At 40.7% G+C, this 12,363-nt stretch overlaps 2 protein-coding genes and 1 non-coding gene across 3 annotated transcripts in view; 1 reads left to right on the top strand and 2 right to left on the bottom strand.

Annotated features, from left to right (window-relative positions):
* The window catches only part of LOC133570515 (uncharacterized), a 905,074-nt gene that overhangs the window by 437,547 nt on the left and 455,164 nt on the right, over nucleotides 1-12,363 (top strand). The window lies entirely within an intron of this gene.
* On the bottom strand, nucleotides 44-162 carry LOC133571131 (5S ribosomal RNA). Its single transcript, XR_009810289.1, has one exon. It is a non-coding gene; the product is annotated as a 5S ribosomal RNA (ribosomal RNA).
* Nucleotides 7,167-12,363, bottom strand: part of LOC133570532 (uncharacterized) — a 508,763-nt gene continuing 503,566 nt past the window's right edge. Inside the window, exon 2 of the mRNA XM_061923215.2 lies at nucleotides 7,167-8,547. Within this exon, the coding sequence (XP_061779199.1) occupies nucleotides 7,376-8,547 (1,172 nt within the window). The 3' untranslated portion in view covers nucleotides 7,167-7,375. The remainder of the gene's footprint in view (nucleotides 8,548-12,363) is intronic.

A 12,363-nucleotide genomic window follows, 5' to 3' on the forward strand; every position in this document is an offset into this window, starting at 1 on the left:
TGTAGTCTCAGCACTTTGTAGCGCCCTCTGGCGTGAGTGTAAAAGCTTACAGCACCTGGTATTCCCAGGCGGTCTCCCATCCAAGTACTAACCAGGCCCGACCCTGCTTAGCTTCCGAGATCGGACGAGATCGGGCGTGTTCAGGGTAGTATGGCCGTAAGCCGAAAGACGAGGTTAAAACAACCTTTTTAAATGGAACTCTTACAGACGGGGTGGGAGACAATTGTTATTTATCTTAGAGCCTGGCGCGCATGCGTACACTAATGTGCTTTTTCTGGCTGTGTGATTGTCTTCCTTTGCTACGGCGGTCAAGTTGCTTTCACGGTGGATATTTGCCTCCGGAGCTCCAGCGGAAGCTCCCCCTCACTGTGCCCACACTGCTCTCTCATGCTGCGGGGAGATTGCAGGAGAGGTGCCGCTCTCAACACTACTTTATGCTTAGGGACCCTCAATAAATTACTATTGTCTTCGAAGATGTATATCTGCTACATCAAAACACTGATTCATCTAAAAGGAGGTCAAATAAATAGTCCTACATTTTTAATATCGTTCCTGATTTTATCATTTAAATATTTTTTAATGTAAACAACTCCATGTCATCATGCAACTTAGTAACCAAATTCCACTTTATATTAGTCGTGCTAACCTTTTATTTTAAAATAGGATCAAAAACATTTTGATATTAAAAACAAATGTTTATTTTCAATAGATTCCTGGTCATATGACCTAAAATCCCAAAATCACTTGATATTTGAAGTGTTTTCTCTAATGTGTTTCACACCTTTTTGTTTTAAATTGTAAGTTTAATTGGATTTTATATACATTTGTAATATTGAAAACCATGGTTTCATTTTTAGTTCCCGCAACAACTACGACTATCCAACATAAAACCAACTTGACTCTCATTTGGAGCTCATAAAAATGCTGCTAATTATCTGTATAAGAAATATCATCACGCACATGATCTTTATTAAAAAACTTTTTTTTAAATAAAACCCTATTTTAAAATAAAAGGGTGTGTGTTACACTAAAAGGTTAACATGGCTAATAAGTGGAATTAGGTTACTAAGTTGCATGACATTCAGACTATTGGGAAAATATCCTTATTTTTTTATATTTAACATGAATATAATTTTAAAATGATGAAATAATGGGCATGCACAATAAGGAGGTATGACTAATTGTTTACCTTCTTTTAGATGAATCAGTGTTTTGATGTAGCAGATATACATTTTTCGAGACAATAGTGATTTATTGACGGTCCCTAAGCATAAAGTAGTGTTGAGAGCTGTGATGAGGTGGCATCTGAATGCAGCTGGGATAGGCTCCAGCACCCCCTGCCACCCCAAAAGAGACAAGCGGTAGACAATGGATGGAGAGCTGCACCTCATACAGCCAGAAAAAGCACATTAGTGTACGCATGCGCGACAGGCTCTAAGATAAATAACAATTGTCTCTCACCCCGTCTGTAAGAGTTTCATTTAAAAAGGTTGTTTTTACATCTTTCTTCGGCTTACGGCCATACTACCAGAGGTGGGACCAAGTCATTGTTTTGCAAGTCACAAGTAAGTCTCAAGTCTTTGCCCTCAAGTCCGAGTCAAGCAGGGCCGGCCCGTGGCATAGGCCGTATAGGCAAATGCTAAGGGCGCCGTCCATCAGGGGGCGCCACGCCAGTGCCACAAATGTTGGGAGAAAAAAAAAAAAGAAAAAAAGTTGGTACTATTATTTCTAAATACAAAAAATAATCCCACGTTAATTAAAATGCAAAGTAAAGCCTATTTAATAGAAATATTATTTGTTACAACATTACGCCCCCCCCCCCCCTCCCCCCCGCACGGTGCGCACCCTCCCTTCCCGTATCGTGACTCTTTTTGGACCTCCCCACATCAAAAAATCAACACAAGATGCCAAAACTGTCAGGTGCCCAGGGAAGAAAAAAGAGAAAAGAAGAGGAGGAGAAACGAGAAAAGACAGAGTTAGCAGGTAGGTAACGTTAGCCTACATGAAATTATTTGTCTGTTACAGAATGTGATAGTAACCTGGCTTTTTAGCATTAAGCTAATGTTACATGATTCGGCAATTGCTAATCAATAAATAGCTAGTTCTGTTTTAACGTCGGGTTAATTGTGGAGGGGGCTAAATTGTTATGGAAAATAATAATGTAACGTTAGGTAATTACAGTACTCCCACTTTACATTCCTCAGGGACACTTCTTTCTTTCTTTAGTTTATTTCGAACATGAACACACTTACATCATAATACATCACACAATTTCATATCATTTCATTTTACATCATGCCCGAAAAGGAGTAGGAAGAAGCAAAGCTTATTTAATCCTACCTCTTTCCCACTTCAAAGCGTTTACAAATATATAGAATCATTTACTGACCTTTTTATATAATAAAATAACATCTATGAGTTAGTATACAACAGTTTTGTAATATGTAATTAATTAATTAATTCAGTCATTATTAACATACTGAGATGAAGAATATCTTATTTTCAATAAGGTTGAAAGTATTTCTCATAATTCTTCTTCTTTGTACTCTGTAAGCACTATTATTTTGAACAACCTCTTCAATTGGATCATATCAGTACAATTTTTAACTTTTTTACTTAATCTATTTCATAATTTAATTCCTCATACTGATATGCTAAAAGTTCTAAGTGTTGTACGTGCATATAAATGTTTGTATTAGGTCTCTCTCAAGCAGGTGTTTTTTGTTTACATTGTTATTGCCTTCTGGTTAGCTAATGTTTGCCCTGCAGGTAATAGTCACTTTTCCACCCCTTTATATATTAGGTATAGTTGTAAGTAAAAAAAAAAAGGTCAAAGACAAAGCTATTCGGGTTCTTGTGAGTATATACACTTCACTGCCGATGTGGGGGGGCACCACCTAAAATCTTGCCTAGGGCGCCAGATTGGTTAGGGCCGGGCCTGCTTGAACCCCAAGTATGGTTACGTAATTTATCTCGCCAAGCAACGTTTGTAAGTGTAACCGGGGATTTCCACTGGATGTGGAATAGCGGCGCCACGGCGACAGACTCGTTCCATTTATTGTTTTGAAGTCAACATGTCAGTTTCCACCGCCTGACTTCTATATTTAGTGGTCGACACAACAAGACGGTTCAATTGAGCTAAAATCTGCTCGTGTGGGACAAGAAGTCATGCATAAACACAAAATAAATGATCCAGTTTACTTTCAAAGTAGAATATTCTGTTTAAGGCGGATGGTATTCTACACTTTGAAAATACCTAATGGACATGAAGTCCACTTGTCAAAAGGTTTTCAGACCTAATTTCACCTCCTTGACACAAATAGACAAAGACATGCTGATTCTAAAAGGCCCAAAATGAAAGAATCATACAACAGGCATATCCCCCGGCAGCCATATGGGGGCATGTGTCAAATACCAGCTGATACGAGGACTTGAATAAAAATCATTCTCCTACAGTTTCAAAGCAATGTGTACATTAAAATTCAGCGTTGTATTAAAATGACTAGTTCCACCTCCAACATGAACACTAACACTACTAACACTACTGCACACAGGAAAACGTGTGGAGGAGAATTGCAAGTAACCGAAACAAAGATTAAAAATGACTGACAAAAGGCTCAATTTGTTCATGTACTGTATTTTTCAGAATATAAAGCGCACTTAAGATACTTTAATTTTCTCAAAACTCGACAGTGCGCCTTATAGTCCGGTGTGCCTAATGTACGGCATAATTCTGGTTGTGCTTACCGACCTCGAAGCAATTTTATTTAGTACAAGGTGTAATGATAAGTGTGACCAGTAGATGGTAGGCACACATAAGAGATACCTGTAGACTGCAATATGACGCCATTAAACAACAAAACTTTTTATGTTCCATTGAAAATAAAGAACATTACACACACAAAAATCTGTCAAAATGTTTTAGTACGACTTTAAAAGCCGCACCGCTTGATGGATTGTCGGACCATTACGGCTACCGTAGTCAGAGATACAAGTTTTACTATGATGTGTGTATAAGGACCACAAAATGGCACCCATTAGCAGACATATTATCTGGCGTTTTGTTTCGCAATATTATGCAAAACCAACTTTTCTTACCTTCTGGTACCTGCTGATGTGTATTTGGGATCTGCAGAAGTCCTGGAAATTTGCGCACGTCCATGCCGATGCCATAATCGATAAGCTTCTTCTTTTTCCCTATCTTCTTGTTATGGGATATTCACCCTCTGCTGTTGCCATTTCTAATATAAAGTAGTGTAAAATGATGTCAGTAAAGCTCTAAAACAAACCGGTGTAGTGAGTTTACATTATTCACCCAAGGAACTTTAGTTATTAGAGACTTCCGGTCAGACGCTTTTTCACGGGACACATTTCCAATGTTGTTGTTGCACTAGTGAGCCACGGATGAGGAGATGCTGCTCCGTTGTTGATTGAAGTAAAGTCGGAATGTCATTAAAACAGTTAGCTCCATCTTTTGACACTTCTTCCAATCCGGTCCTTGCACGCTACACCGCTACAACAAAGATGACGGGGAGAAGACGCTGTCGAAGGTGAGCCACGTAAATAAGACCGCCCCCAAAACGACGCATCCGGAAGCGACTGTCAGAAAGTGTAGGTATATATGTATTTACATATTGTTGCTCATTAGCGCATTAATTTCAAAAACACATCACAAAGTTTTTTGTTTTTTTTAACAAGATTACTGAATATTACACACTACAGAATTCATGAGAGCCAACAAACAAACAAAAAACATCACCTACTGTACAAAGTCTGCTGTGACTATGACACAGACTGATATAATCTTGTTATATTCCCATTTAGATAAACAATGATTCATAATCGTCGCACAGAAGAGAGGGGTGAAACCAAGCATCTTTTTGTGTCGTTCGCCATTGCCGGGTCTAAATTGGCTGTCAAACGGTACCAACTTGTCAAAGTACATCTTCATCCTTCTACTATCCAGGTGAGAGGCATAATTCATGATCTGGAATAATCTTTCACCAGCACCGAGGCGAGGAAGGAGCTCACCAGCCGGTGATGTCAACATAGACACACAAGCTATAAATAGTTTGTCTGCGTTAGCACTTATAATAACAATATCATTAATACTTTGTTGGTATTCAAACCACTAAATGCAAATGGAGTATTGTTGGCACTTTTTGGATGGTTATAGAGGACCTCCCATTGGCTCCATTGCAAGTGGACTTTTTTTTACAAACCCCGTTTCCATATGATTTGGGAAATTGTGTTAGATATAAATATAAACGGAATACAATGATTTGCAAACCATTTTCAAGCCATATTCAGTTGAATATGCTACAAAGACAACATATTTGATGTTCAAACTCATAAACTTTTTTTTTTTTTTGCAAATAATCATTAACTTTAGAATTTGATGCCAGCAACACGTGACAAAGAAGTTGGGAAAGGTGGCAATAAATACTGATAAAGTTGAGGAATGCTCATCAAACACTTATTTGGAACATCCCACAGGTGTGCAGGCTAATTGGGAACAGGTGGGTGCCATGATTGGGTATAAAAACAGCTTCCCAAAAAATGGTCAGTCTATCACAAGAAAGGATGGGGCGAGGTACACCCCTTTGTCCACAACTGCGTGAGCAAATAGTCAAACAGTTTAAGAACAACATTTCTCAAAGTGCAATTGCAAGAAATGTAGGGATTTCAACATCTACGCTCCATAATATCATCAAAAGGTTCAGAGAATCTGGAGAAATCACTCCACGTAAGCGACATGGCCGGAAACCAACATTGAACGACCGTGACCTTCGATCCTTCAGACGGCACTGTATCAAAAATTGACATCAATCTCTAAAGGATATCACCACATGGGCTCAGGAACACTTCAGAAAACCACTGTCACTAAATACAGTTGGTCGCTACATCTGTAGTTGCAAGTTAAAGCTCTACTATGCAAAGCGAAAGCCATTTATCAACAACATCCAGAAACGCCGCTGGCTTCTCTGGGCCCGAGATCATCTAAGATGGACTCATGCAAAGTGGAAAAGTGTTCTGTGGTCTGACGAGTCCACATTTCAAATTGTTTTTGGAAATATTCGACATCGTGTCATCCAGACCAAAGGGGAAGCAAACCATCCTAACTGTTATCGACGCAGAGTTGAAAAGCCAGCATGTGTGATGGTATGGGGGTGCATTAGTGCCCAAGGCATGGGTAACTTACACATCTGTGAAGGCACCATTATTGCTGGAAGGTACATACAGGTTTTGGAACAACATATGCTTTTTGGGGCGGCATGGCGTAGTGGGTAGAGCAACCGTGCCGGAAACCTGAGGGTTGCAGGTTCGCTCCCCGCCTCTTACCATCCAAAAATCGCTGCCGTTGTGTCCTTGGGCGGGACACTTCACCCTTTGCACCCGGTGCCACTCACACCGGTGAATTGAATGATGAATGATAGGTGGTGGTCGGAGGGGCCGTTGGCGCAAATTGCAGCCACGCTTCCGTCAGTCTACCCCAGGGCAGCTGTGGCTATGAAAGTAGCTTACCACCACCAGGTGTGAACGAATGATGGGTTCTACATGTAAAGCGACTTTGGGTACTTAGAAAAGTGCTATAGAAATCCAAGTTATATATATATATATATATATATATATATGCTGCCATCTAAGCGCCGTCTTTTTCATGGACGCCCCTGCTTATTTCAGCAAGACAATGCCAAGCCACATTCAGCATGTGCTACAACAGCATGGCTTCATAAAAAAAGAGTGCGGGTACTTTCCTGGTCCGCCTGCAGTCCAGACCTGTATCCCATCAAAAATGTGTGGCGCATTATGAAGCGTAAAATACGACAGCGGAGACCCCGGACTGTTGAACGACTGAAGCTCTACATAAAACAATAGGAAACAATTCCAATCCAAAGCTTCAACAATTAGTTTCCTCAGTTACCAATCGTTTATTACTATATTTATACCCAAGTGAAGTGAATTATATTTATGTAATACATCCATATTTCAAACTATCTAATCTATAAATGAATGAATGAATGAATGAATGAAATAAGTTTATTTCGGTCATAGAATCAACCATCAACCATTAACCATTGTGTGTGACAGACTATACATTTATAACAATCATACACATTTACACACAAAAGGAAAAGAAAAGAAAAGAAAAAGCATGACCGAAAAAGGAATAGGCTAAACCAAAGCTTATATTTGGCTATCCTAAACCTTCACTGAAAATAAGATTACCTGGAACATCAACGTTAAAAAAAAAAATGTAGAAGCATATTAACAAGATAGTTACACAAACAACAATGTCACACATGTTATATGTGCTGATGTTGTTAGAAAGTCAACATTAAAGTCTTGACAGTTTATTTCAAATCCTGCAGTTTCATTTGCTGCTGCTGTTCTCACCAGCACACTTGTGTTTCTTACACTGGTACTTAGAAGACAATCTTTCACCACACACACTGCAACTCAACACTTCCTCTCCTGGGTGTCTTCTCATGTGTCTTTTCAAATGTTGACTTTGTGTAAAACCTTTACCACAAGTTGAACAGGAAAAGGTTTTTTCACTAGTGTGTGTTCTCATGTGTTCTTTCAAAGATTGACTTTGTGTAAAACCTTTACCACAGATTAAACAGGAAGAAGGTTTTTCACCAGTGTGTGTTCTCATGTGTACTTTCAAATATTGACTTTGTCTAAAACCTTTACTACAGATTGAACAGATAAAAGGTTTTCCCCCAGTGTGTGTTCTCTTGTGTCTTTTCACACTCTGACTTTGTGTAAAACCTTTACCACAAGTTGAACAGGAAAAAGGTTTTTCACCAGTGTGTGTTCTCATGTGTACTTTCAAATGTTGACTATGTGTAAAACCTTTACCACAGGTTGAACAGGAAAAGGGTTTTTCACCAGTGTGTGCTCTCATGTGTATTTTCAAAGATTGCCTTTGTGTGAAACCTTTACCACAGAATGAACAAGAAAAAGGTTTTTCTCCAGTGTGTCTTCTTGTGTGTGTTTTCAGATCACTATGGTATTTAAAAGTTTTGTGACAGTGAGAACATGTGAAGTGAGTGTTGTCAGTGTGACATGTTGCATCATCTTTAGAGTGTTCATCATCAGTGTCAGGAGAGTGTGACGTTGTGTCCTCACTATCTGATAGTGGAGCTAAGATCTTGTCTGCTTGTGATCCTCCACAGTGGTCTCCATCAGCTTCTGTTGTCATGTGTTGTGTTGAGCTGCTTCTTGGAGGCTCCGCCTCTCTCTTCTCCTCACTCTCACCTTTGACCTCATCATCTTCACTCTTCACAGGGACACCAGTCACTGGCATCTTGGTGACATCAACCTCCTCCAGTCCTTCAAGATGCTCTCCCTGCTGACTGATGCTGTGTTCCTCCTCTTCCTCTTTAATGTGAGGGGTCAGTGGGTCCTCCTCTTCCTCTTTAAAATGGGTGATGAGTGGGTATTCCTCTTCCTTCTTAATGTGGGAGGGCTGTGGCTCCTCCGTCCGCATCCTGAAGCTCCACTGCTGTTGCTCAGGGTGAAGATGTTCTTCACAGACGTCTGCAAGACAAACACACCATCTCTGCTCAGTCACACAATGCATTCAGTACTTTTACATGCACTTATTTTTCGTTCTATTTTATCCACTAGCGACGCTGAGATCATTATTCATGCGTTCGTTACGTCTCGTCTCGACTATTGTAACGTATTATTTTCGGGGCTCCCTATGTCTAGCATTAAAAAATTACAGTTGGTACAAAATGCGGCTGCTAGACTTTTGACAAGAACAAGAAAGTTTGATCATATTACGCCTATACTGGCTCACCTGCACTGGCTTCCTGTGCACTTAAGATGTGACTTTAAGGTTTTACTACTTACGTATAAAATACTGCACGGGCTAGCTCCGTCCTATCTTGTCGATTGCATTGTACCATATGTCCCGGCAAGAAATCTGCGTTCAAAGAACTCCGGCTTATTAGTGGTTCCCAGAGCCCAAAAAAAGTCTGCGGGCTATAGAGCGTTTTCTATTGGGGCTCCAGTACTATGGAATGCCCTCCCGGTAACAATTAGAGATGCTACCTCAGTAGAAGCATTTAAGTCCCATCTTAAAACTCATTTGTATACTCTAGCCTTTAAATAGCCCCCCTGTTAGACCAGTTGATCTGCCGTTTCTTTTCTTTTCTCCTCTGCTCCCCTTTTCCTTGAGGGGCGGGGGTGCACAGGTCCGGTGGCCATGGATGAAGTGCTGGCTGTCCAGAGTCGGGACCCGGGGTGGACCACTCGCCTGTGCATCGGCAGGGAACATCTCTGCGCTGCTGACCCGTCTCCGCTCGGGATGGTGTCCTGCTGGCCCCACTATGCACTGGACTCTTACTATTATGTTGGATCCACTATGGACTGGACTCTCACAATATTATGTCAGACCCACTCGACATCCATTGCTTTCGGTCTCCCCTAGAGGGGTGGGGTTACCCACATATGCGGTCCTCTCCAAGGTTTCTCATAGTCATTCACATCGACGTCCCACTGGGGTGAGTTTTTCCTTGCCCGTATGTGGGCTTTGTACCGAGGATGTCGTTGTGGCTTGTGCAGCCCTTTGAGACACTTGTGATTTAGGGCTATATAAATAAAGATTGATTGATTGATTGATTGACTTAGGAAAAACAAGTTCTCGTATGAACTGTCTTGAAATCTCAGTGACGCACAAACACGCTGCTCTTTACAACATTATGCACAGGACAATAAAAACAAACCAGGACGACAGGACTTTTTACTATGGATAGACGATATGGTTTAAAATTGATTTTGCGATATATTTTTTCATATAGAATTACTAATAGAACCATTTTAAAACAGGCTACACAGGCTCCTAATTTAGTTGCTGAAATATGCAGTAAAATATTACATCATTTCCAGTATTATTTTCTCAAAGAAAGTAACCAGATATTAACAGTAAATAAACAAGTACATTAATAATAATTTTTTCGACAAAATAATACAATTAGAAATGACACAATATGTTACTGCATATGTCAGCTGCCAAATTAGGAGCCTTTGTAACCAGTTGTGACATTCTTCTATTATCAATCATATACCAAATGATATATGGTGACATATATTGTTATTAGGATATAGATTTTAGGTCATATCGCCCATACCAAACATTGGTTCACCGAGTCATTTTGTTTGGCCCACCAAATATATTTATTTTTTATATTCTTCAGATGTGTGTGTATTAAGGGTGTAACAGTAAGTGTATTTGTATTGAACCGTTTCGGTACGGGGGGTTCGGTTTGGTTCGGCGGTGTACCGAACGAGTTTCCACAGGAACATATTAAGTAGCACACCGCACGTTGTGTAAACAATGCACACCGAGGCACAACACACGGCATGCTAGCAGCGACCGGGCTACTACAACATGTAAAAGCCAGAGCTGGAAGACCCTCTTTCCTCGTTAAGATCTCCCATTTGGGAACACTCCGGCTTCGCGGTGCGATACAACAATGGATAACATTGCTTCAACGAAGAGAAAGACGAACAAACACAGCTACCACCACATTCAAGCAGCCTCTCCTCGGCAAGTCATGCAGAGCTAAAGCAATAACGAATGCCGTTGGTGTTCTTATAGCAGCAGTTTTAAGACTATATTGCATTAAAATCTATATTTTGAGCCACTTCTATGGTGGAAAAACAATGAGCCCATATATATCCCCTTACTGCCAAGTTAGCCAGGCACTACCTCGCCATACCTGCTACCTCCGTGCCCAGCGAAAGGGTATTTTCCACAGCTGGAGACATTGTAACTGCAAGCAGGTCTGCTCTTTCTGCACACAATGTGGATAAACTGATTTTTCTGGCAAAAAACATGAAGATTGAGTGAAAGTCACCAGGGTTAAAGGCTGAGGGGGGAAAAGAAAAGTTAATCTGAGGATGAGTTGACTTGAAACTGTTTAATGTTGCACTTTTTGTATGTAGAAGAAAAGTTTTGTCATTTTATTTAATCTGAGCAACAACTTGAAGCAGTTTAATGTTGCACTTTATATGTAGAAAAGTTTTGTTAGGAAACCAAGTCTGAGCCTTATCTTATTTAGTTTTCATTTTATATACAGTGGGGCAAAAAAGTATTTAGTCAGCCACTGATTGTGCAAGTTCTCCCACTTAAAATGATGACAGAGGTCTGTAATTTTCATCATAGGTACACTTCAACTGTGAAAGACAGAATGTGAAAAAAAATCCAGGAATTCACATTGTAGGAATTTTACAGAATTTATTTGTAAATTATGGTGGAAAATAAGTATTTGGTCACTTCAAACAAGGAAGACCTCTGGCTCTCACAGACCTGTAACTTCTTCTTTAAGAAGCTCTTCTGTCCTCCACTCGCTACCTGTATTAATTAATAAACCTGTTTGAACTCGTTATCTGTATAAGACACTTGTCCACAGCCTCAAACAGTCAGACTCCAAACTCCACTATGGCCAAGACCAAAGAGCTGTCGAAGGACACCAGGAAAAGAATTGTAGACCTGCACCAGACTGTGAAGAGTGAATCTACAATAGGCAAGCAGCTTGGTGTGAAAACATCAACTGTGGGAGCAATTATCAGAAAATGGAAGACGTACAAGACCGCTGATAATCTCCCTCGATCTGGGGCTCCACGCAAGATCTCATCCCGTGGGGTCAAAATGATCATGAGAACGGTGAGCAAAAATCCCAGAACCACACAGGGGGACCTGTTGAATGACCTGCAGAGAGCTGGGACCAAAGTAACAAAGGTTACCATCAGTAACACACTACGCCGACAGGGAATCAAATCCTGCAGTGCCAGACGTGTCCCCCTGCTTAAGCCAGTGCATGTCCAGGCCCGTCTGAAGTTTGCCAGAGAGCACATGGATGATACAGCAGAGGATTGGGAGAATGTCATGTGGTCAGATGAAACCAAAATAGAACTTTTTGGTATAAACTCAACTCGTTGTGTTTGGAGGAAGAAGAATACTGAGTTGCATCCCAAGAACACCATACCTACTGTGAAGCATGGGGGTGGAAACATCATGCTTTGGGGATGTTTTTCTGCTAAGGGGACAGGCCGACTGATCCGTGTTAAGGAAAGGATGAATGGGGCCATGTATCGTGAGATTTTGAGCCAAAACCTCCTTCCATCAGTGAGAGCTTTGAAGATGAAACGTGGCTGGGTCTTCCAGCATGACAATGATCCCAAACACACCGCCCGGGCAACGAAGGAGTGGCTCCGTAAGAAGCATTTGAAAGTCCTGGAGTGGCCTGTGACCTGAATAATAACCAAGTATTAGCGATATTGTTATTATAAGCGCTAACGTTAAGGACCTACTTTTAGCGGCGCATTGATCACAGAAATAACTAG

Source organism: Nerophis lumbriciformis, linkage group LG28 (genome assembly GCF_033978685.3).
Source record: "Nerophis lumbriciformis linkage group LG28, RoL_Nlum_v2.1, whole genome shotgun sequence".
Lineage (NCBI taxonomy): Eukaryota > Metazoa > Chordata > Actinopteri > Syngnathiformes > Syngnathidae > Nerophis > Nerophis lumbriciformis.